The 26,520-nt window shown below is 39.8% G+C and overlaps 1 protein-coding gene across 11 annotated transcripts in view; it reads left to right on the top strand.

The window, feature by feature from the left end:
- The window catches only part of EDA2R (ectodysplasin A2 receptor), a 35,689-nt gene extending 15,881 nt beyond the window's left edge, over positions 1-19,808 (top strand). For 10 of the 11 annotated variants that reach the window (XM_016166297.2, XM_036227117.1, XM_036227111.1 and 7 more), the window contains 5 exons: positions 7,468-7,646; positions 8,191-8,276; positions 9,860-10,021; positions 12,813-13,205; positions 14,813-19,808. In XM_016166297.2, the coding sequence (XP_016021783.1) occupies positions 7,468-7,646; positions 8,191-8,276; positions 9,860-10,021; positions 12,813-13,204 (819 nt within the window). In that variant the 3' untranslated portion in view covers position 13,205; positions 14,813-19,808. The remainder of the gene's footprint in view (positions 1-7,467; positions 7,647-8,190; positions 8,277-9,859; positions 10,022-12,812; positions 13,206-14,812) is intronic. The other variant, XM_016166307.2, reaches the window with a different exon arrangement.
- Positions 19,809-26,520: the final 6,712 nt, after the last annotated feature.

Below are 26,520 nucleotides of genomic sequence, written 5' to 3'. Positions count from 1 at the left end.
GACATGAGTACCTGCCAAATGGGACAAGACACTCAGACTTGGAACCCTTGACAAAAATGAATTGACCATCGACCCACAGGTTTGTTCCTGGACTCAATTCTATGCCATTCATTTCTTTGTCCAATATACCAGACTATTTTGATTAATGTAGCTTTGTAGTAATTGTCAAAATACAAAATCTTTTCTTTTTCAAGATTGTTTTGATAATTTAGGACCCTTGTAATCCCCTATGAATTTGAGAATCAGGTTTTAAATTTCTGCACTGATGGAATTTCGATGAGGATTCTGTTGAACCTATTCACCACTTTCAGTAGAATCAACATCTTGGCAATATTAGGTCTTCCTAAACATGAGCACAGGATGTCGTCCCATTTATTTAGGTAAGATTGAATTTCTTTCAGAGAGATTTTCTAGTTTTCAGTATACAATTTTCTCACCTTCTTTGTTGAAGTTATTCCCAGGTATTTTATTCATCTAGATGCTATGAAATGTAATTGCTTGTGTGTGTGTGTATGTTATTCTCCAGATTTGTTATAATTTGAATTAGAAAAAGTATATTTTGAACTATAATTGGGATACAAACTTACCTTATTATATTGGTTTCAGGTGTACAATATAGTGATTCAACATTTTTATACCTTCCAATGTGATCGATCACTCCACTAATTCTAGTGATCATCTGTCTATACCAACATTGCAATTGCCTTTAAAATTTTTTTTGGATTCTTTTTTGCCGGCATATAGAAACACAACTGATTTTTGTGTGTTGACCATGTACCCTACAACTTGTCTGAATTCATTAATTATTGCTTTGCTGGAACTGCTAAAACAAAATACCACAGATTGTGTGACTCAAACAACATAAATTTATTTTCTCATAGTTCTTGAGGTTAGCATTCTGAGATCAAGGCCTTGGCAGCATTGATGTCTTCTAAAGCCTCTCTCTTGGCTGACAGGTGTCTGCCTTCTTGCTGTGTGTTCACATGATCATCTCTCTTTTTCTGTATCTGGTATCTCTCTCTCCCTCTGTGTCTAATCTCTCCTAATAGAGACACCAGGCATATAGAATTGGGCTCACCCTAACCACTCCATTTTAACTTAGTTGCCTCTTTAAAGGCTCTGTCTCCAAAATAAAGTCATATTCTGAGGTGCCAGGAGTTAGGATTTCAACATATGAGTTTGGGGATGGGATACAATTCAGCCTATAACATTTTATTAGCTCAAGTAGCTTTCATGTGGGACATTTAGGTGTTTCATGCATAAGATCATGTCATTTGCAAATACAGTTTTACTTCTTCCTTTCCAATTTGGATGCATTTTATTTCTTTTCCTTCTATTGACAATAGCTCTGTTAGGACTTCCAGTACAGTCAAATTTCAGCAGTAAAAGTAGCCATACTTTTTTACCATGTTCTTGTTTCTGATCACAGGAGAAAAGATATTGGTCTTTCCCATTGACTATAATGTTAGATGGCTTTTTTTCACATGTATCTTATATTGAGAAAGTTCCCTTGTGTTTCTAGTTTTCTTAGAGTTTTTATCTTGAAATCAGTGTTTGATTTTGACAAATGTCTTCTCTGTGGCAATTGCAATGATCATTTTTTTCATTCTACTAATGAGCTTTATTCCATTGTTTGATTTTCTTAAGCTAAATCAACCTTGCATTTCTCTACTAAATCCCACTTGGTATATAATCCTTTTAATATGCTATAGGATTAACTATGCTAGCATTTTGTTTAAAATTTTGCGTGAATCATAAGGGATATTAGTGTGTAACTTGAAGTCTGTGTTCATTTAGATTATATCCAGCTAATATTTTGATAGAGATTTCACTGAGTGTGAGGAGCTAAAAAACCAAATAGGAAGATTTCCCTCTTCTTTCGCTTTTTGAAAGACTTCAGAAAGATCACTGTTAATCATTTAAATGCTTGGTAGAATTCATCAGTGATACCATCTGGTCCTGGATTTTTCTTCATTGAGAGGTTTATGATTACTGAATCAGTCTCTCTATTTCTTATAAGTCTATTGATATTGTCTATTTCTTCTGAAGTCAGTTGAGATAATTTGTGGATTTCTTGAAATTTGTTCATTTAATATATATTATCAAATTTATTGGTATACAAATGTTCATAAAACTATTTTGTAATCCTTTTGTTTAATTTCTCTGAAGTTGGTAGGTATAGCTCCACTTTCATTTCTAATTTTAGTCATTTGCATCTTCTCTCAGAACATTTTCCTTTGTCAGTATAGCTAAAAGATTGCCCATTTTATTGATCTTTATGAAGAATCAACCTTTTATTTCATTTATTCTATACTTTTTCTACTCTATTTCATTTCTCTACTCTAATCTTTATTATTTCCTTTCTTCTGTTAGCTTTGGGTTTCATCAGCCCTCTGAGCATGGTTGCCCCTGCTGTATCCCATAAATTTTGGTATGTTGTGTTTTTATTTTAATTGCTCTCTAAGTAATTTCTAGTTTCCTTTGTGTTTTTTTCTTTGACCCACTGATTGTTTAAGAGTATAGTATTTGATTTTCACATATTTGCATATTTTCTAATTTTCCTTCTGTTATTGATTTATAGCTTTCTTCTCTTATGGTAAGAAAAAGACACTGTATGATTTCAGCCTTTTAAAATTCATTGAGACTGTTTTGTAACCTAACACATAGTCTATCCTACAGAACGTTCTATGTGCAATTGAGAAAAAAAGTGTGTTCTTCTTTTGTTGGGTATAGTGTTCTACATATGTCAGTTAGGTTTAGTTGGTTTATAGTGTTTTTAAAGCCCTCTATATCATTATTCTTCTCTCTAGATATTCAATCCATTATTGAAAGTGGTATACTGAAGTCTACAGCTAGCTTTGTAGAACTGCTGTTGCTCACTTAAATTCTGTCAGGCTTCCTGGATTTGGGGGCTCTGCTATTGATATATATGTTTTCATACTTGTTATATTTTCTTGATGTATTGACCCTTTATTAATATATAATGTCTTTCCTTGTCTCTTGTAGAAATGTTTTACTTAAAGTTTGTTTTGTCTGATATCAGTATAGACACTCTTGGTCTCTTTTTGGTACTATTTGCATGGAATATGTTTTTTCATCCTTTCACTTTCAATCTACTTATGTATTTGGTTGTAAAGTGGACCATTTTTAGACAAAATATAGGTAGATCAGTTTTTTAAAAAATTTATTAGTTTCAAGTATACAGTGCATTGGTTAGATATATATATATATATATAGATTATGAAACGATCCTCTTGATTGCTCTTTCTCTCCTCCGGCTCTCCACCTAGCCATTACATTAATGCTAACTGCATTCCCTATGCCATGCTCCCCCAGTTATCAACTACTGATTTGTACTTCTTTAACCCTTCACCCCATTCTCCCAGCCCTCCCACATCCTCCCTTATGGCCATCGCCAGATTGTCCTCTATATTTGTAACTTTGTTTTTGATAACTTTGTTCTTATTGTTCCTTAGATTCCGCATGTAAGTGAAATTCTATGGTATTTATCTTTCTCTGTCTGACTTATTTCACTCAGCATAACCTCTAGGTCCATCCATGTCATTGCAAATGGTAGGATATAATTTCTTTAATGGCTGAGTAATATTCCATTGTATATATGAACCATAACTTCTTGATCCAGTCTGTTGATGGGCATTTAGGGTAAAAGGTTTTTCGTTTGTTTGTTTGTTTGTTTTAATCCAGTCTGCCAGTCTGCCTTTGGAGAGTTTAAAACATTGGCATGAAAAGTAATACTTTAAGAGGATGCTTCTGACATTTCGTTATTTGTTTTATATATGTCTTATACCATTTTCTGTCCTTTACTTTCTACATCATTGCATTTTTTGTGCCAGAAGATTTTTTTTTACTGTGGAAAGTTTAATTCCCGTATTTCCTTTGTGTATATTTTTAGACATTTTCTTCATGATTATCATGCAGATTCCACTTAATATTCTAAATTTTAACAATGTAGTTTGAATTGATACCAATTTAACTTCAATAGTGTACAAAAACTTTATTCTTCTGCAGCTTCGTCTCACCTCCATATGTATTATTGTTTTTGCTTTTATTGTTACCTTAATCACTGTGTGCCCAATTACAGACTTATAATAATTATTCAATTTTCTTTTACATATAGGAAAGAAAAGGTGGAGTTAAAACCAAAAAAGCAATAATGCTGCCTTCCATACTTATCCATGTATTTACCTTTACCTGAGATACTTATTTCTTTGTATAGCTTTGCTTTACTATCCAGTGCCCTTTCATTTTAGCCTGAAGCACTCTTTTTAGCATTTCTTATAGTACAGGTATACCGATAACAAACTCCCTCAGCATTTGTTTATTTAGGAATGTTTTCATTTCTCCCTCATTTTTGAAGAATATTTTTTTCTGGATATAGAATTCTTGGTTAACATTTTATTTCTTTTAACACTTAAATATATCACCTTATTGCCTTCTAGCCACCACAGTTTCTGAAGAAAGATTGACTTTTAAGCTTATTGAGGATTCCTTGGACTTAATAAATTGTTTCTATCTTGCTACTTCAAAATATTATCTTTGTCTTTAGTTACCCATGTTTTGTTTATGTCTCAGGATGTGTCTCTGACTTTTTTACTTGAAATTCACTGAATATCATGGATACGTTTATATCTCTTTCACCAAATTTGGGAAGTTTTTAGTATTATTTCTTCAAACATTCTTTCTTCTCCTGTATTTCTCTTTTCCTTCTAGGACTCCAAAATTGTTTGTGTTAGTCCACCTTACAGTGTCTCTTGGGTTTTGTTTACTTTCCTCATTACCTTTTATTTTTCATCCTCTTGATAATTTCAACTGTGCTGCTTTCATTCTTCTTCCTGCTCAGATCTGCTGTTGAACAAGTCTAGTGAATTTTTAATTTCAGTTATTTTACTTTATAGCTCCATTATATATGTTCAATTTCTTTTTACAATTTTTTTCTTTATTGATTTATTATTATGTTCATACACTTATTTTCTGATTTTCTTTAGTTTTTTGTTCATGTTTTTCTTTGAACATGTTTAAGACAGTACTTTTAGTCTTTGTCTAGTAAGTCCAATCTCTTGACTTTCTCAGAAATAGTTCTGTCAGTTTTATTTGCTCCTTTAAAAGGGACCGTGAATTTCTGTTTCTTCGTATGCCTTGTGATTTTGGTGGTGGTAGTGTTGAAGGCTGGTCATTCTTTTTTATTATAATGTGGTAACTCTGGAAATCAGATTCTCCCCCTTTCTTATATTTAGCTTTTTTTTTTACTTTATTTGTTAAAGGCTATAGTAGTCCAATTGTTTAAGTGTTTTTCCAAACTATTTTTTCAAAGACTGTATTCTTTGCCGCATATAGTCAATGAAGTCTGTGTTCATTTAGATCGTGTACAGCTAATATTTTGATAGATTTCCTTGAGTGCCAGCACTTAAAAAAAACAATATCAACAACCAAAAAAAGAAAAAGGAAAAAGAACACACACACACACACACACACACACATACACCTCTCCCAGTCTTTGCAGATTGGCTCTGTGTTAAACCACTCCTTCAACACTTAGCCAAAATTGCACTTAGACTATAGATTGGCCAAATCTGTAAGCTTTGGGTCTTCTCCAGTCTTTACTAAGCATGTGCCTAGCTGTAGGCATAAATGTGCTTTTATAAATCCCCCTGTATACTTGAGTGCTTTTAAATGTCCTAATTTCTAAAAGAATCTTCCCCCAGCTTTAGCTCCTAGGATTAAGCAGCCTATTGTATATCTTCACCCATAATTTGTTGCCCCAGGCATCTGTGGTTTGTTAGTTTATTTAGTAACATTTTAAAACAAATGTCCATCTGTTTTCAGTCTTCATTCTGAATTGAGTGAAACAGAGGACACTCCTTTAGGTAGCACAGATATACACAATAATTTGTGAAGAGGTTTTACTCAGCTCACTCTGCAACTAGGGATAAGGCTCTCAGACTAGGAACACTGGCTGATGCCACTTCAAGACTGCCTCCACTTTGGGAGTGGTACTCCTTTAGGAAGAGGGTTATGGTAAGGGCAAGTAAGGAATCTTTCCTAACATTTTCAAGTTGCCTTTTTCTTGATTCAACATTTGCTTCATTGCCATAAACCTTTGACTATTTCCAAGATTTCTGACAGTTTCTACTTGCTCTTCTATGCTTCCGTGAGGGAATGAAAGCTTGGAGCTGCCATTGCCTTCATTGTCCTGATAACCTCTTCATTTTTAATATATCGATTTCAACATCTTTCTGGGTGTCTCTGCACAAAAAAAGTCAAAGTATAAAGGAAACTAAGGATATTTAAATACAAAATAAGTATAAAGCTAAAAACAGGCTTTTTTTTAGGTGAGGAGACAGACCTGGGAGAGGCATGCATCGTTTTATTCCATTGGCTAGAAATTAGGCACACGGCCTGACCTAATTACAGTGATGTTAGGGACTATGGGCTATGGTATTTCCAGGAGGAAAGAAAAATAAGTTTGGTGAACAACCAACCAGCCAGCTTCTGCCACAACTACCAAATAGCTAATATCCATTGATAACTAGAGTTGTGTCTTTGATAACGAGCCATGACATATCAGGTCAGGAGCCTTGTTCCAAGTTAGAATGTCAGAGCTAGAAGAATATTTAGAGACTCTATTTCAGACTCCTCTGATTACCCAAAATGGAGAGGGACTGTCCAGAGTCACATTGAGTCGATACTGGACCTGAGACAAGAGCCAGCTAGATCATTCATCTCTCCAGTATACCAATGGCATTCAAACATTTTTCACCAACAGTAAGAAATAAATTTCTCATTATAACCCAACACATATATGTATTTTATCTGTAAAAGATTCACAAAATACTGAGAGGTAGGTAGTGATTAAAGCTATTTATGAAATATTTCCAGCTCCCCACCTTCTGGCATATTGTAGAATTGCACTTTCTTGGACTTTTGTAGTCACTAATGATCAAGCGATGTGTGTAGTCTGGATATGTGAGCAAAGTGAAATGCTCAGAGCCAGTGCACAGTTCAAAATATACTTTTTCCTGATGCTCAAAGCATAGTAGCACAAAGATGAAGCCTCTGACACCCTGAGTAACCCAGTGACAATAATACAATGCAGAGCCCCAGGAAATCTCTGGGAGACAAGTGGTGTGAGAGATAAACTTTTATTATTTTATGACACTGAGATTTGGAGTTTGCTTCTTGCCACAACACAACCTAGCCCCTGTTGACTGATGTAAATACCTAGCTTTAGTATACTCTCTGCACTCTGCTATCTTACATCTTCATTGTGTTTTGTCCTGTTTCAAATTACAATGCTAGATGCGAGCTAGGAAATTGATTTCATGACTTGGTATGGGTTGCAGCTTTCAGTTTGTGAAACACTACCCTAGGCGATCTCTACTCGTCCCGTGGCTGATCCTCTCTTCCAGCTCCTGTGGAGCAATGTATGTGACCCCCATTTTTCTGCAGGATTGTGGTTATGGAGAGGGTGGAGATGCACATTGCACAGCCTGCCCTCCCCGCAGATACAAAAGCAGCTGGGGCCACCAGAGATGTCAGATTTGCATCACCTGTGCCGTCATCAACCGTATCCAGAAAGCCAACTGTACAGCTACCTCTAATGCTGTTTGTGGGGACTGTCTGCCCAGGTGAGCCCACTGTATGAAGCCAGACTCTTCTAGGCCTTCTCTAGCCCTTGGAGGTCTCTCTCAACCTAATCTCTCAGAGCCTAGCTGAAGTATTCTAAGTGTCCATATCATAATGCGTCGAAACTCCTCCCAGGGAGAAACAGTGTCTTCCCAAGCTTCCCCTCTAAAGTGCTTAGCACATAGTCAGCCACAGATGAGTATCAACAGCTGTATCTTCATGTCGGAATGCTTAGCTCAGGCCCAAAGGTAAATCTCATTGTAGACCTACAAGAGATTAAGGAGCATTTGGGGTCAAAGCAGTGCTCCCCTCTCTTATGAGACTAGTTCCCCTTTTGACTATAGAGTGGAGTAAAGGGGCAAGAAGTGGAGTATGTAAGACTCTGATCCAGAGTCAGATACAGTGCCAGAGAACTCAAGAGGTGGTGGTGGGTGTTGGCTTCCAGGAGGGCAAAACTCCTGGAAGCTGCCCGTGGTCTCAGGAAGTACCAATCTAAGGGCAATGATTGTTCCATCACCTTGCCATTCCTTGTTGCTCTGACTACAGGTTCTACCAAAAGACACGCATTGGAGGCCTGCAGGACGAAGAGTGCATCCCATGCACAAGGCAGACTCCCACCTCTGAGGCCCAATGTGTGTATCCAGTTCTCTTTTTTCTTTTTCCTCCCCAACCCATTGGGCTGCAGCAAGACCGGGTAGTGAGAACTTCTCCTGCCCCTTGTACTTTTTCTCGTAGACTGACAAGGGAACCAGTTAGATTTGAATCCTGGTTTCACAATATATTATCTGCATAACCCTCTGTAAATCATTGAAATTTATTGAACCTCATTTCTCTCATCTTAAAAAAATATATAAGTCATGGCAATCATTGTTCTTAGTACCTTATTGGATTGGCTATCTAGGTCTAATGAAATATTAGATTAAGAAAGCACCTTATAAATTATAACATATGTACACTTGCAGATGATGATGATGATGATGATAACAATGATATGAAGTTTATATGAGTCCCTCGTTCTTAGGATTAGGACTATTAAAAGTCTGAATGAAGCACTAGGATCTAGTCTATGCCTATAACAATATCCATTTATCTGTCCATCTATCTCTGATTTTATCTATCGTCTGTATATCTACTCATGTATTCTTTTTAAATTATTAATATCTTCTTTAAATCATAAAATATAAAATATTTTTAATATGTAGAGGTTTAAAATGCAGAAAATATAAGAATAAAAGTGCTCAGTCACACATCATCCATATCTAATAAATCTTAGCATTTTACATATTTGCTTCAGATTTTTTAAAGAACGAAGATTCCACAGGTTTAATGGAATTCATTTTTAATCTTCTCTGAGTTCCATTTTCTTTCTACATCCTTGGAGGCAGCCACTATCATGAAATTGTCTGTATCTTGTTGGCAGACCATGCTACAGTCACAAACCCCAAATCTCAGTGACTTGATAGAATAAAAGGTTGTTTTTCACTATGTAAAGGCCTTCCTTCATCTTGTGCTATACCATCAAGACATATGGCTTCTAGGTTCATGGGACAGGGAAAGAGATGGAGATGACATACTGGCTTTTAACTACATCAGTCTCTAAGTGACACCCATTAATTCCCCTTATAGTCCTTTGGCAAGAAGTAGTGTGAAATGCAGGGAAGTGTGTGAGTAATTGATGAGCACTCTGACTACCACACTCTCCAGCTATGTTTTAATACCTGTATTCTTCTGTGATATATGTAGATATTCATACACAGTATATGTCATTATTTTATATTTTATAATGTTTTATATAAATGACACTGAGCTATATACCCTCTTTCACCAGTTTGCTTTTCCCCTCTAGATTATTTATATGAATCCATATAGGTCTTTTATTTTAAGTGCTATATAATGATATTACAACGCAGGATTATATTGTGATTTGTTATCCTGTGCCCTAACCATGTACAGTTTATTTGTTTCCATTTGTCTCAGTTACATAGCTAGATGTGACATGAAAGACCACAGGATTTGTGTGTTTTCAAATAATTGTACTAATTGGCACCACACCAATTAGTTCCTTTGCCTGCTTGGCAAGGAAGTAAAGCCAGCATGGCAGCCCTAATTGGGGAGGGGCCTATGAGAAAATGACATTCTGAGGAAGTCTGGTCCCATAGTGGGCTTCCTGTGGACTAATGCACTTACTGACCGCCCCCACTTTCTTGTCTCACAGGTGCCTTCCGACTGAGCTTAGTAAAGGCAGACATACTCACGGTGCCCCCTCAGGAGGCCACACTTGTCGTACTGGTGAGCAGTCTGCTCATGGTGTTTACCCTGGCTTTCCTGGGGCTCTTCTTCCTCTACCGCAAGCAGTTCTTCAGACATTGCCACCATGGTAAGGGTGAATTGGAAACAAGGCCCTGATTAGCAGAAGAGACGTGTTGTCTGGGGGTGAGTGTTAATAGGCCTTCCATGCAGTGCTGGAAAACCCTAGGGGTGCAGTCTCTGCAAGTGGCAATAGAAAGCATAGGACCTCAGAGTCAGCTGAGGCTAGCCCTGCCAGTTCATGGGACCTGGTTCACTAAGGTACAGGGGTTCCTCAAAGAATACAACATCATGGGAAAACCCTTGGGAAAGGAATCTGCAGAGCTAAGTTCTATAACTACTTCTAAATCACTGTGTAACTTTAGATATGTCATCTGGCTTCTTTGGGACTCTTTCTCCAGAATCTTAAAAATGATAGATGGAGTTAGAGTAGTGGGCTTCTAAGTTCTTTTCCAATTTTTCATTTGTACTAGTAGGTACAGATTTCAGAACATGTCAGGAATGAAGGAAGGCTGGATGGATTTGAGAGATGACTGTAATAAAAGCAGGTAAGGTCTTGGGTAACTGTTATTAGTATAGTAATAACCCAAATATTGGTAACTGAGAGCCCAGTGTCCACAGAGGAGTTGGTAAACCTGGACTTTTTTGCCATGACAATACTGATTTTCAAAGAGGTCTGGCCCAGGCACTAGGAGCTGGCCATGGGAAATTCCAGAAGGCCATATTTAAGCCAGGACTCACATTGTAATGTGTTTTCAGCACAACTCCAGCCATCAGCCAAGATTGTGGGCCAGAATATCCAGGACATGGAGGACAAAGAAGAGGGACAAGGGATGATGGCCAGCCATGGCCAGACAAGGTGTTAGAACTCCAGCCAAGAGTACCTGAGGCTCAATCTACCTTCAGTGTCATTGAAGGAACTGAAAGCTAGGCAGAGACACCACGACAGGCACACAGGCTAGACAATGATGTGGATGTAGTAAGGAATGGGGAAGATAAGGTTTACTAGAAGCAGGGGTGTGCAGGACCCCCCTCAGCCCACCGGGTCCTGGACCCAAGGCAACACAGCTTTAACCTGTCTTGATTTGTGTGAGAAGATGCCTCTGACGTAGACCCACCTTGGTCGGTTTGGGTCTAGGGTCTGACAGCCAATCTCCAGAAAGCCTAATGGATATGTTTTGCTGTATCCCTGGCGTAATTTGATATGAATCTAGCATCTCATGGGCTTCAGGGACACAAGAGGAAACTGTTATTCTTTCACAGCCCTTATCGAACTCTCTTTTTCTATCCTTTATTCTTTGGAACCTTGTGGTCCAGGAGAGACCATTCTGTGTCTGACTTTTGAGGCCTGTTTCTCAAATAAGAGCTGTTGCCTAGTCATCGGGCATGAAATATGGGTAATAAAGCATTCGGGGCCCAGGGCACAGAAAGACAAGACACCATCTGAGAGCCGCCTGTCTCTCTCCCTTTTCTTGACTCAAGAGGAGATATAGGTAGCCCTTCCATGCTTTTTCTCTGCCCGCAGGGTAATTACGTAGTGCCCTTTCCTGGGGATGAGTGCAAGCAGCTCCCTCAGGGTCTCCACAAGGGAATGACGGTTACACATTTTCTCATTCAGGTGTTTATCAGGATTCGCTGGCTGATGTGCATGCCAGGCTTGTGTAGGAGAGATTAGTGTGTGGATGAGAACCTATATAAGGCCCAGGCGAGGAGTAGGGACTGTGGTAGGTGAAGAGCTCTCCTGCTCTCCAAAGGGGAATGTACCATTCAGCTCCAGCTGTTTGTTACCGTGTTGGGATAGTCAATGTTTTGCAATCTTCCGGATTTTCAAGAGGCCAAAAGTTTGTATTTTCATACAAAACAGTTTTAAATCCCAGAAATGAGTTCTAATTTAAACACATACACACACACACACACACGCCTACAAGCATAATGTATAGGTCAAACAAACACGTATCCTACAGGCTCCCAGTTTGTAACTTGATGTCAAGCCAGACTTAGGCATGGGGAATGTACTGCTATTCTACCACTGTCATAACAAATTTCCACAGATGTGATGGTTTAAAATAACACCCATTTATCATCTCACCATTTCCATAGAGTAGAAGCTTTGTGGGCTCAGCTACATTTCTGCTTAGAGTCTCACAAGGGTGAAATCAAGGTGTCAAGAGGGTTGTATTTCTTTACGGAAGCTCTGAGGGAGGATCTGTTCCCTTGATTATTCAGGAGGACAGAAGAATTTGGTTCCCTGCCTTTGTAAGGCTGAGATTCCATTTCCTTGCTGACTGTTACCTGAGGGCCATTCCCAGTTTCTGGAGACCACCTAATTCTTCAGCTCATGACCACATTTCATTTCAAAACTAACAATGGTGGGTTGAGTCCTTTTGATGACACATCTCTCTGACTCTCTCTCTGATTCTTCTGCCTTCCTCTTCCACTTTTAAGGACACACATGACCACATTGGGCCCACCATAGGTCATGTCTCTATTTTAAAGTCCATAATCTTAATCCGTCTGCAAGTATCTTTTGCCATATGACATAACACATGTATGGGCATAATGCCAGAAGCTGAAGATCATAGAGGTTGGGTGTCAAGATCCTGCATCCCGTGAAGGGGAATTTCTTTCTCTGGAGAAACTGATTTTTTTCCCTGCTTCACCACCAGGTAGCCTTAATAAGATCCCCCACGTAAGTGTGTTTCTCAACTGTGTCATCTCAGTCTGGTGCTAGGTGCTCCAGTCCTCATGGAGGGGAAGGGGAGTGCTAGCTCCTGGACCCTTCCTTACTTTGCACTGAGGACCAGGTGCCCTGCTGAGAGGAGCCCCTGCCTTCGGGTGACCCAGTGGCTTTCTGCTTCGAGTTGCAGGAGGTTCGCTGCAGTTTGAGGCCGACGAGGCAGCGGAGGAGGACTCTCTCTTCCCTGTGCCACCTGGCCAGGAGGCCAGTCCTGAGTCCCCACTGGGTGAAAGCATCTTTGAGACCCAGCCACTTAACCCCACCCTGGATGACGACCGCAGCTCGACCCGTGGCTTTCCCACTCAGGAGTCTTTTTGCATGTCCTCCTGCGCCTCAGAGAGTCCCTCCCACTGGGTCCACACTCCCATCGAATGCACAGAACTCGACCTGCAAAAGTTTTCTAGCTCTGCCTCCAGTGCTGGAGCTGAGACCTTGGGGGGGAACACAGCTGAAAGCTCTGGAGACAGGCTGGAACTCAATGGGCTCTCTGAAGTCCCCAGCCCTTCACTTTACTGAGGTGAGCTGGAAAAGTGGGGAAGAAATACCAGAAATTGGGGGCTGCCCCCAAGGAATCCTCCTCTGGAGGACTGCGGTTCACTAGGACTAGTGGTGGAGGAACAGTGAGCTAGGAACACTGGTGGATGGAAGAACAGCAGTGGTGATGCTAGTCTTTCGAGCTAGTTATATATCACATTTCTGGCCCTACAACTGTCAAGGAGCTAGCTGGGTTGATGAGACACCAATCTCTCTATCTTGGCCTTTTACAAGCTCTCTCAGTGCCCCACTATATACTAGTTATTCAGTTAGCTCCCCTCATGTGTACAAGCACCATGGCACAGTAAAAAACTATGTAGCCTTTAGCATCTGAGAGCTGTGTATTTCAAATGTACCTCTATTCATTAACAGTGATGTGAACCTTGTGTAAATTCCTTTACCCCTCTAAACCTTAAGCCATTAATCTGGAAGATGTAAAAAGCACTGCTCACCACCTAAGTTCTTGTGAGGGTTGAATGAGAACGCATGTGCAAGTGCCTTTTCCAGTATCTGATGCATTAGAGATGTTTAACCCATGTTTTTCTTTTCTTCCACCACCCTCAATCACAATTTACTCATCCTTTCTTATCCACTACACTCATCCGATATTCATAACATCCCTTTCCTAGTAAGCAGGTCCAGGTTTGTTAGTCTCATTTCAGAGAGGCAGGAACTGAGACAGAGAGAAAGAAAGTGATTTACTCAAAGTCACAGTCATGGAGTAAATCAGCGGCAGAACTGAGCTGGACCCCAGGTTTGGAGGCTCCAATTCAGAGTTTGTCAATTCTATCAATATGACTGTTCCACAGCCAGTGTTGCTTTCTCAAAGGTATAACTCATGGGAGGCAGTATGAGGCAAGAGGCTGGTTAGATTCCTACTTTTCAACTAATCAACTACCTTTCACCACCGTTTGTCTATTTCTCCAGCTAAGGTATTGTCCAGGTCCCCTATGATACACTTTGCTCAACATCCTACCTAAGAAAATATGAGTGATATGCAGATGAAAGCCAAGACTATTATCAAACAGTCATCCTAAATACTTTCAAAGTCATCTAGTCCAACCTACCCTCCAAGTCTTCCACTCCATGCTTGAGTCCCTTTTCTAATATTCCCACCAAGTTTTTGTTTCATCCTTGCTCACATACTTGCGGTGTCCATGAGCTCACTACTGCCCAATGTATATTGCAACTATGACTGGTGGATTTGAACTCAATGTAAAGAAAACCTTTCTGTCTCCCTGTAGTACCCACCAGTGGGTCCTGGCTCTGTTACTTGGGCCACACAGACCATATCTGCTTTTTCTTCCTTATGATATCCCAGAAGAAGTCTGAAGAAAGCACCTCCTCTCTGGAAAGTACCACTTTTGGTTCCTCTAAAGTATGTGAAGCTTAGAACTTAACCTAGTTTCGTGATGAATGTTCTCACCATTGCAGAATAGTGTAGAACTATCGTCTCCCCAGCTAGGTGATGCATTTCTGGTATTGCATCCTAAACCATTGGCCTAAACCAGTTTTTTTTGAGGGATGGGGAGAAGAAGGGGCTAGTGAGATTGCCCCACAGGTTTCTAACTTGTTCTGCTCCCTCCCTAGGTCTCTTGGGCTCCTGGAAGCCTTGCCCAGGTCTTCTCCCTGGACTTTCCTGCCTTGTTCCTATACCACAACAGCAGCGGGGGCCTGGGATGTGATGTCTGCAACAGCCAGGACTCTATGGATGCGGCACATCCCATCCCATCCCACCAGAGAATCAATTATTCACCGTTTTCCCATGACTGGTCTGCATCATTTCTTGCTTCACTATTCCAGCTAGCCTGGAGAACTGGATTCCCTGGCCGTGGGACTACCAGACATGTTCTTAACTCAGCTTGACTATAAAGGAGAGGGAAGTGAATGACAATGAATGGCGTAGAGTTTTACTGCCTCCATCTTTGATCAGATGGACTTGAAGGAATGGCCTCTCAGTACTCTACTGATACATCTAAGCACTTAAGGGAGAAAATCACACCCTTCCCCCTTTAGATCCTCTGTGCTGCCCCCCTCCCTAACACACACACACACACACACACACACACACACACACACACACCTTAGAAGGCTAGAAACATTGATTCCCCATTCATCTCCTATACTTCTGTGACTGTGACAGCTCTGGTGCTAACTCATTTGCCAGGGTCTTCCTCCCCAGTTATACGTCTCTACCCTTCTTCACTGGAGACTCAACTCGGTGTCTTTTTGATCTTTAAAATGGTACTTCTGAAGTTTCTTTCATTTTTATTTATCTTCTTCTCCTCCTGTTGCCTCTTTTGTTCCTTCCTGTTGCCTGGTCTTACAAATCCTGAGATTGAGTTTCTGGATCCCCAGGGACAAACTCAGAGCTCAGAGCTTTGGATGTTGGGGTTACACTGAAGCTCCTGAAATCTGTATGGGGAACACTGACAATCTAAGGTCCTCCATGAGGCCTGACCCTAAGGGCAGCTCAGAGATCCTTGGTGCTTTCTTGGTTTACAGAAAAACCAATCAATTTCTAATCTCTCACCACCAGTTTTACATGCTTCTCGGAATGGAATGGAATTTCTTTCTCCATGACTGATGTCACAGAGAACCTCAGGACTCAGATGTGAGCATCATGGATTATTTTTAAGTCTACCTTATGTCCTTAATGGGCCACTTGGCCTGATGCCCACTCCCTCACAGTGGGTCAGATGTAGAAGGATAAAATGCTCAGCTGAGTAGAGCAACTGTCTCCTTTAGTAGCAGCCTATAGAGTCCAGAATGTTCAATGTGACTTAATTTGTAAAAACCAAGATTAGAGATAGGGCATTGTTATCCTAGGATAGGAAGACAGCAATTGACTATACATATGGGTGCTGCACTTTATAGTTTGCAATATTCGTTCACAGCTATCATCTCATTGGATTTTTACATAGACTCTAAGGTGGGCAAGTCAAGGATTACGATCCTCCCTTTACAGATGAGGAAACTGAGACTCAAAGATAGAAAGTGGCCTTAACTAAGTTATGTAGAGTTAAATAGCAAGGCTAACAGGCTCTCTGATATACTGAAATCTTCATTTTATGAAAGACATTGTTTTGGAATAGAAATCTTTTGGTTTTCTGGCATATCTGTTTCAGAAAATAACTCTCTTTGGGAGGAAAAATGGTGGAGACAAATAAGACCCTTATGCTAGGGTGTAAATGAGGTAATATCTTTTCCCACTGGGCCTGTTCTCCCTTCTCATCAGCTTCCCCACCCCAGTCCACAGGCAGCCCGGATGCGCATTCTCTGCTTGGTCTGACCCCAGTGGGAAGCTCAGAGACTCCATTCAGCATTGACCCTCAAGAGGTAAAAAATAAGGCTGCAAGGTCAGACAAGACTCTTTCTACCTGTCTGTCTTATCTCCTTTTGCCCCTGGGGTTTGAAGAGAAGGGATAAAGGCTGAAGCCAGTAGGACCATCTATCCTACTTGCTCACCCCCCATTTCCTCAGTTCATTTTAAGGGTGCCTGATCTTAGTTGGGGGAAGACTTGAGATTTTAATTTAGAGGTGGGAAGGGGGCAATTATCCCATCTTTAAAAGCTTCCACCAGGTAGATTATAGATATTGGAGCAAATCTGTCACTTATAACACTTCGGTGCTTTACAGTCTAAAAAAAGTTTATTTATACATGTTTGCCTATTTTAAATATGAGGAAACTGAAGCCTAGAAAAGGAGTATTAACTTACCCAAAGTAATTCATATTTGGGAAAGGCAGCCCACCCCATACACTCACCCCCAGACCCAAGTGTGCATCTCATGGCTCGGTATAGAGGCCAGTAAAGGGCAAGTAGAGCAGAAAGTGTTCTTAGCTATGGTAGAGTGATAGGTTGGGGTGTTGTGTGATAGGTGGGGGTGTTGTATTTCTCTCTACTGCCTCAGTAACCCTTAAAAGATCATAAGGAGCATAGGACAGAATAGGAAAGTGATATAAGAGGTTGATTAAAACAGTGCTTCCCTGCTACCAAGAAAAGCCACTGGCCCCACAGTCTATTAAGTGCCGCTGAGGAAGTCTTCCATTGAAAAATAGCATACAATGTCATCTACATCAGAGATGGAAAGGGTTTTTGTTTGTTTCTCATTTTTGTTTTTATTTCGCTTTTCTCTCCCTGTAGCTTTTACCTTCCATGGCCTATAAAGTTTTCTCTGCCTTCTTCCAGGTCCCTCTAGACTCACTGTACTCCCTGAGTCAGCTGGAAGGTCTTACATAGTTTGAAGAGCGATGGCCCTGCATTGAAGCATAGGGCAGGGCAAGCAATGTCCTTGGGAAACTCCTGGGCCTCACTCTTTATTTGAGGTGCTATAACTCTCCATCTCCAGCAGGGGACAAGGCTGGGGTTTGCCTCCTTGGAAACTTAAAGAACATGTCTGAGCCAAGGTAACCTTCCCTCTGGGCCCTGATTTCCCCAAACTACCTCCAAATAGCCCCCAAATACACCTCCCAATTCCTTTAGGGGCACCTGAATTAGGAGAAGAAAGGAGCCCCACTTCCTATATCTATTGACATGTTAGTTGGATCCCAGGTCTCCCACCACCCCTTACCATTTGATTCTTTCTTTAGTGTTTTTGCTTTAGCTCCTACCTACACATCCCACAACCAGGCAGGAGAAAGTTCCTTGGAGGCTGGATTCTTTATTATCTGGTTGGCTTTTGGAAAGCTGTACTGCTAGTTGCTTCCATACAAGTACCTGTTGGTTAATTAACTACATTAGGCAGCCCATGTGCTTCATCACGAGGCTCTAGCCCTGGCAGAGAAGTGCTCTCAATGGCAAGACCTCAATCACATTATGTGCGTCTTTGGAGGTAGTCTATCTATAAATGCTGATTAAGGTCCCCTGGGACACCCTGAGAAAAAGTAGAAAGGTCCCATCGTACTGAACCAGGGGTTAGAAGTAATCGTATTAGAAGCCCGTGTCCAGCAGCCTGGCCTCATACAGATGTTAAGCAAATGTGTATGAGCCAAGGGTTTAGACCTTGGCCTTTAGGTTCTGTTCTTTTCTTTCTGCGACACTATATTCTTGTCTCAGTAGCTTCAATTAGTCATATCTACACCTTATGGTAGGATAAGAACTAGCACCCAAACAGAAAATGATTCAGCTTGAGCAGGCCTTAGATCTTCAGAGGTCACCGTGTGCCTGGAAGTGGTTCAAGCCCAAGTCTGAGATTACTGTTCTATTGGAAAGATCATGATCGTAGCACAGTAATAATAACAGTACTATGATGATCAAATAACACAGTCGCCTCTCTTCACTGTGCCTGTTCTAGACTTTATCATTTACAAAGCTCTTTTGCACCCATGGTCTTGTTTTGTTTTCACAAGCCCCTGAATTCAGGGATATTGTATGCCTTTTAAAGAAGAGGAAACCAGCTCATATTAGATATGTAGCTGTGTTGGGCCAGAGGTCAGCCCTGTCCAGGTCTCCTGATTCCCAGTCCAGGACTTTCTGTACTGATCAAGGCTTTCCCTTAACAACTGCTTTGTGATGGTACAGTTACCCTTGCGGCACTGGTGGCATCGTTATAGGAAATCCAGCTGCCATGTAGTGAACTTCCCCAACAGTGTGTCTATAAACACTGTCACTACAAGGTTCTGTTGGCATGCCCAGTCCTGAATAGCTTCTTACTATGGACCTTTCCTGTACCAGCAAAGACACCAGCCTTGGGTGCTGGGTCTACCTCAGTATGCAGCTGTGCCAGCCAAGAGCAAGGCCCTTAGCTGGTGTGGCCATCCCAAAACATGCCCAGAATCACCTTGGTTCTAACTTACTTTCTGAAGTTTAAAAATTGCTGTTGGCAATTGGAATATGGAAATGAAGTTAGACTTTGCTTTTTAAGGTGCCTTGGGGAGAGGTGAGGTAAAGTATGTATTTCTCCTTTCAAATTGCTATTTGGCCAAATGTCTCAAGTGTTCGTTTGCTCCTGGAGAGTGCTTTTAAAGATTTTCTTTTCATTGCTTTTAAAGTGCAAGCATCTTTGTTTCAGCACCTTGCTGTCATGTGTCTTTTCTACTTGGGGGTTATTGATCAGTGAAAGCACAAAAGAGACTTAATAGAAATGTTTTTGATATATCTCCGAGCCCAGATAATAATTGTCTATATTTGAACTAGCAAAAGAAAGTTGGTTTTGTTTGTAAGGGTGTGGAAGTGCTGGCTGCTGCTGAGTTTGGTTTTTTGGTTCACTGTTTTCCTCTCTGTACACCTTGAATTTGGATTTTGACAAGGATAAGTCTGAGAGCAACTTTCTCCTCTCAATTTCTCAGACTCAGGCTAGCTAAGAGTATCTATACTGCAGCAGCCTCTCCCCAACACACCACCAAACTGTACTGGGAAAGGAATCTCTCAGGCTCCCAAGTCGCTGCCTGCCTCACCACCAAGGTCTTAGGTGTTTTAAATTGAATGTAGGTACATTTAAATTACCTTTCCAGCATAAACTGGATAATATAGAGATTTCCTTAGATCTTGAGCCATATGCATGTGTGACTATTGATAGAGTTGTGTTTTGTTTATCATGCTCTGGAAATATTTCATATTAGCCAATAAACATAAATACACTCAAATACTGTGTTTATTCCTCTACTTTCAAAGAACCAAGGTGCCTCATTTGGCTGGTGTGTCTTTGCTCAGTGAGAACAAGAAGAAGATGTGTTTCTTATCAGTGGGTGCAGCCCAAGTACTGCGATCCACCGATGTGTCACCCAAGAGGTCTGGGCTGTAGTCCAAGCTTTACTTCCACAGTTTTAAATTGTTTATGATGGTTATCTTCTCATCTGGACTACAGATCTACTAATTTTTTTTCTGTTTTAAACTAATACCTCTTAAACAGGGTTCCATGGCCCTAAGAAGACTGTACGCATGTCTTCTGAGTTCTGTAAAATCTCTAGGAATTTCTGCACGTGTATATTTTCATATTGATCATAATATTTTTAAAAATATAAGCATATTCCATCTTGACCATCTGGATTATTGCCTCTTAAAAGTTCCACCTTGCCATTTCAGAGTCTGCATTTGTGTTTACACTCTCATTTGCTTCAAGAAGCCATCTAAAGACATACTGTTTAACTTATATGCTGTTCTTTACTATAGTCTTATTTAAAAGCTAGAGAAATTGATTTTTCTACCATCTTTAATATTCTATGATCCTGACAACACATTAACAATGGTGTGGAGCAGTGGGAAGCCTCATACATTGCTGGTGGGATTATAAAATGATGCATCGAGTTCTAAAAACAGTCTGGCAGTTCCTCTAATAGTTGGAGTTAGAATTACCATATGATCCAGTAATTCCACTCTGAGGTATATATACCCCAAGACAAAGGAAAACACACATCCACACGGAACTTTTACACAAATATCCATACAAACATTATTTTAATATCCAAAAAGTGGAAAAAACACATCTATCGACTGATGAATACATAAACAAATTGTCATATATACATATAATGAAATACTATTCAGTGATAAAACAGACCAAACTGATACAATGCACCTCAAAGAATTTTAAGTGGAAAAGTCAGACACACAAGACCACATATGATTCTATTTACATAAAATATCCATAAAGGCAAGCTAATAGAGACAGAAGGTAGATTAGTAGTTGCCTGGGGCTGGAGGTGAGAAAGGCGACAGAATGTAAATAGGCATGAGGGATCTTATTTAGGAATGAAAATGTTCTACAATTGAGTTACAATGATGGCTCCAGCACTCATACACCTGAAATGGATGAATTTTATAATATGTAAAATATGCCTCAATAAAGTGATTTTTTTTAATTCTATGATCACTGATCTCTGATTAGACTGGTGTTGGTTTAGCAATTTGATCAGTTTCCAGACACCTGCTTTGCTGGAAACAATCTCAACCTTCTTCTCCTCTCTCTCTCCCTCTCTCAGTCCCACTTCCTCCCCCCACCCCCTCACACACACTACCCTGTTACTCAATTCAGGACAAAAGTGATTCTGAGTCCTATTTAGTTCTCTTCATTTTGAGCTTCTGTATAACCTGAAGGATAGAGAGAAAGGATACATCTATAAAGAACTTAGAGGAAGAAGACTTAGGCGCTATCACTCAGACCAAAGGAGGAAGAACAAAAAAAAAACTCACTACAGCTTCAGAGGTGAGTAAGGAAAATAGATATTGGGAGATACCAATACAGGCTACAGAGGAGTTTATTGAGGGAGGCACCACAGAATGGAGGACTAACTGGGAATTACCTGGCAGGTAAGAGGCCAGGACTTGTGGTGAATCTGTCCTGCCCCTGTGTCAGAAAAGACTTTTGCCCAACTAGGTTTCTCATCCTCATTCGGTAAAATCTGAATGCTGGTACAGTGGGGGAGATTTAACCCTCTAATTTATGGCTGGCAATGGAGGCACAGGAAAAGTTGGTGCATGGGTAGCCCTTGTCTGTTTTGGAGTCGATATCAGTGAGTGCTTGTGCCAATCACAGGGCAGTGAACTTAGACCACAAAGATACGAGGAAACCAGAGTTCTGTGAATAGGTGGATTAAAATAACAAACAAGTCATCAAACTTTCAGATGAGATTCTTAGGTGATTGTTAATAATCCTTTTATTAGGGGCGAGGAACACATGCATATTTCTGGGCCGGTATGATGTTCTTTCCCTTTACATTCATTACATGATTGGCAAGTGTCTGTGTACCCAGCAGTTAGCCTTTTTAATACCTTAGAAACCAGGTATGTACAAGTGTGTTGATGGTTCAGATGCTGCCTACCTGGACAAAATGGATCCCCATGAGGGCAGCTGCAGCTGCCCAGTCACAGGTTATGGTTGAGAGGGGCTTTCTTTATCAATGCATTGTACATTATTTGGGTTGCTCAGTTGGGGGGATATTATTATTTCATGGGAATTTGTCTATAGGACCATAAATGGTTATTATTACAGCCAGGTGTCATGAAATGAGTCTATTCACCATTCCCACTGACCATGAGGCAAGAGACCTGGTTCTGCTATTTATTACATGGCCGTCTTTTCTTGGATAAGCCCTTAGCTCGTTTGGATTTCAGTTACTTTCACTGTAAACTAATAAAGGAGATTCACTTAATGACCTCCAAGTTCCTTATAGCATAGACATTAAATGATTTTATTGATCCATTTATTCAGAGCATCTCTGTGATATGGAATCTCTCTTGGACACATTATTTCCCTGCGTGCTGTTTCTCTGTGGGGCATCTGTTGTTTCCAGATTGTGTTCAAGGAGCATTATTACCTCTAGATATCATTAAATAGCTCTGAATCATTAATCGAGGAACCTGAATCTGGTTCTACCTTGCCAAGAAACTGTTGTTGAGGCCTTGGTGTATTTACTGAACTATGAATTTAGTTTCTTCAAATATAAAATCTAACGATCACATAAATATTTACAGTGCCAGGTGGGTCTAGAATAATCGGGGGGATCACGTTGTAAATTATATAAATGTCTACTCACTATCTTGCATACCTGAAACTAATGTAATATTGAATGTCAACTGTAATTGAAAAAATACAAATACAAATACAAAAATAAAATCTAAGGTCAATCCCACATGTAAAAGCCTATGAAACATATATATGTCTGCAGTATAGTTCCATGATCTTTCCTCTTGAAAATGAATATTATAAACAATTTTCAAAATAATATGATAGAGAACTTCTTGGTTAAAACTTTATACTGAAGTTTTTATGGATTAAATGGCATTGTCTGTAATTTGCTTTAATGTACTTTATCAAAAAAACAGGAGTGTAATAGATGAAACAAAATTAGAAAATTAGAAATTTGATAACCATTGAATCTGCATGATAGAATTGAGAGTGCAGTATATTATTCTCTCTATCTGTGTATGTTTGAAATGTCTATAATAAAAAGTTTTAAAATTATGAAAGTCACAATCATAATAGATTATATATAGATTTGATATATCCAGGTTATTTCCCTTTATGCATACTTATACCAATGGCTGTGAGTTTGCTAAGACTATCCGTTGAAAATAAAATACATTTTCATATAAAACATTTAAAAAACAGGATTAACACTACTACTGGCACTCAGGGTCGGTCTCTCTCTCTCTCTCTCTCTCTCTCTCTCACGCACACACACACACACACACACAGTTATTGCTTTAGTTGGGGGAATATTACTTCTGTATTAGATGATAGTCAGTTGGTATGCGCTGGTCTGACAATACCAGTTTAGAAAATACTAAAGTACTTCTATACTGGTTTAACAAATGGACTATGTGCTGATACCCCTGGGTTCCCCAATGCCAGCCCAGCCCTGGCCCTTAAATTCCCTCATCTTATAATCCAGCAACAGAAGCATTGACACCAGGTACTACAGAGGGTTATGTGACCCTGCTTCAACCTCATAGCCCATGATGATGATCTTGATTGATTAGTGCCCAGGCCATACTTATTGGTTTAAATGTGCTGAATAACACCCCTGTGTAAATGGGGATATTCTATGGAGTTGTATAGGTGGTCTCAGGCTTTGAGAGGCGACAAGGTATTCCTTCCCACCTCCATATTTTGATCAGTTTTTGTTCTCTGAATTACAGGTCACCCTTTATTTCTAACTATATCTACTAATCAACTTTTCTCTCATCTCACCTACAGTTTGATCTTTTCCCACACCAGGAGTGAGTCTTAGTCCCATAAATGTTGTGAGTGTCTGTGGCTTCTTTGCCACTTCTCTCTGCTCAACTTCCTCTCCCAGGCATCCTCTACTTCCCTGCCCTCCTTTCCTAGGAGGTATGCTACTGCAGACACCCTCTGGCGATCCTGACACTTAGAGGAACCCCCTAGCTACCAAAGCACATTTTGTTCCCCACGCATTTCTTTCTGCAGCAAAGATCCAAGCATACCAGCCTGAAGCTCTGGGTAATCAAGTCTTATACACAGGTTTGCTCTTCCAAAATCTGTACATCCCTTGCCAGGTGGTAAAAAAAGGTTATTGAGAGGTTCTTTTAAAGCCTAGAGTAGTACAAGGGATTTGCATTGATGGAACAAATCACTTTCATTGGCTTTGGTTTAAAACAGGTTCCCTACCAAGCCAAGCTTTATCATTTTTGGTCAAACAGGTACAGTCTCAGAAGATTCACAAAAGAATATAGTTTGAAGCGCTTGAAACATTACTTTAGCCAAGATACACTTAACCACAAAAAACAACCGAGAATAATCACAGAGAGTGAGCAAAATGCTTAAAACAGAAATTGTAGCACATTTTTCATGCTGTTTGTCATTTCAATATCATCATAAAAAAATGGCTCACTTGAAGACCCAGAAAGTTGTGTCCCATCATCGATCCTCTGACAATCCGCAGGTGACAGAAAGTCACAGGTTCCTCAAGGAGCTCTCACAATGTGTCCTCGTTCTGCCACCATGTCCCTGTTCTGCTTCAGAGATAAGACAAATATCCAGAATTGGTGGCATGAAACGTAAAGTAATGTTCAGGTGTATGATTGGGTGCATGAACCACATGAATTTATGCATGTGGGTGGTGGAGGATGAAAGCAGAAAGTTTATTTACAGGGGAAAATAGGGAACTGTGATACTAAAGTAAGATTAGAGGTAGCTAGATGCCAAAAACAGAGTTAACACCGAAGATGTAAGCAGAAGATAAAGAATTTTTTTTAAAAAAAAAAAGGAAAAAAAGAGAGAAAAAAATAGAAGAGGAAAGGGAAGGAACCCAAAGAGTAGAAAAAAGCACCAGCAATGGGGAATTCCTAATTAGCGAGGAGATAACAAGCCTCATCTCAGGAGATTGTGAAACACTGGATAAAGCAATAGCTAAAACTCAAGCGTGAATAGCCAGAAACAAATATACATGGAAAGATGAGCTCCTGGGTGAAATGTTGGAAGGACAGAGAAGTGGTTTTGAACCCATGAGGGTGCTTCTTGAATGTGTATGTATAGTATGTCTGGGGCATGTGTGATAACAATGGTGTAAAATTAGAGAAGACTCGAAAGGTATGGCAGGGTATATATATATATATATGGGCTCTAAATTGAAGTGAGTTGAGCTGAAGAGGATATGAAAGAAAGATTAAAATAACCCAGAACCATAATAGATAAATTGCAGTAGAGCTATATATGTTTAACACAGAGATAATTGAAATAGAACCATAGAATTAGCACAGAAAGAGAATCAGCACAAAAAAACACAGGAGTTTAGGTTATAGATCTACAGAATTGTCACAGGGAAGTACATGACATTAAGAAAAATCAAGTCAGGAGAAGGGGAGGTGAAGCTGCAGTAGTAAAGAAACCCTGATTCCTGGAGCAAAAAAATTGCCACAATCTGACACCCTCCAAGACTCCCCTTCAGATATGAGATTACATTCAGCCTGTTAGCATGGAAATTACGAGTAGAAATCAGTAGCGCAGGAAGATAGAATGAGAGGCCACAAGAGGTAGTACACATGCTTGTACCTGTGTGAATACAAGTGTGTATGAGTGTGTGCATGTATGCACCCAATTGTGTCAATGTTCCAATTTAGGAAGCAACAAATTATAATTCATGGGAAGTAGTTAAGGTTTGGGGTTGATTTAATTTTCTTTTTTATTATTTAATATTAAAAATAATCTTTATATTTTCAATTACAGTTGACATATAATATTCTATTAGTTTCAGGTGTACAACATAGTGATTAGACATTTATATTTCTTGCAAAGTGATCACCTCAATAAATCTAGCCCCATCTGACACCATACATAGTTATTACAGTATTATTGACTATATTCCTAAAGCTATATTTTATATCCCCGTGACTATTTTGTAACTACCAAACCATACTTCTTAATCCCTTCACCTTTTTCACCCACTCCCTCAATGCTCTACCATCTGGCAGCCATCAAAATATGCTCTGTATCCATAAGTTTGTTTCTGTTTTGTTTATTTTGTCCTTTAGATTCCATATGTAAGCGAAACCATATGGCATTTGTCTTTCTCTGTCTGACTTATTCCACTTAGCAGTATACCCTCTAGGTCCAAACAGGTTGTTGTACATGGCAAGATTTCATTATTTTTCATGGCTGAGTAATATTCCATTGTGTGTATATGTGTGTGTATATCACCTCTTTTTTATCCATTCATCTATTGATGGACACCCAGGTTGCCTCTATATCTTGGCTACTGTAAATAATGCTGCAATGAACATACATATTCACTTGTCCCTTTGAAGTAGTGTTTTAAGTTTCTCTAAGTAAACACCCAGAAGTGGGATTACTGGATCCTTCTTTGTCTCTTGCAATAACCTTTGTTTTAAAGTCTATTT

This window comes from Rousettus aegyptiacus, unplaced genomic scaffold (assembly GCF_014176215.1).
Source record: "Rousettus aegyptiacus isolate mRouAeg1 unplaced genomic scaffold, mRouAeg1.p scaffold_m13_p_9, whole genome shotgun sequence".
NCBI lineage: Eukaryota > Metazoa > Chordata > Mammalia > Chiroptera > Pteropodidae > Rousettus > Rousettus aegyptiacus.
The sequence above is the reverse complement of the archived record's forward strand: the minus strand, read 5'-3'. Positions and strand labels throughout refer to the sequence as shown.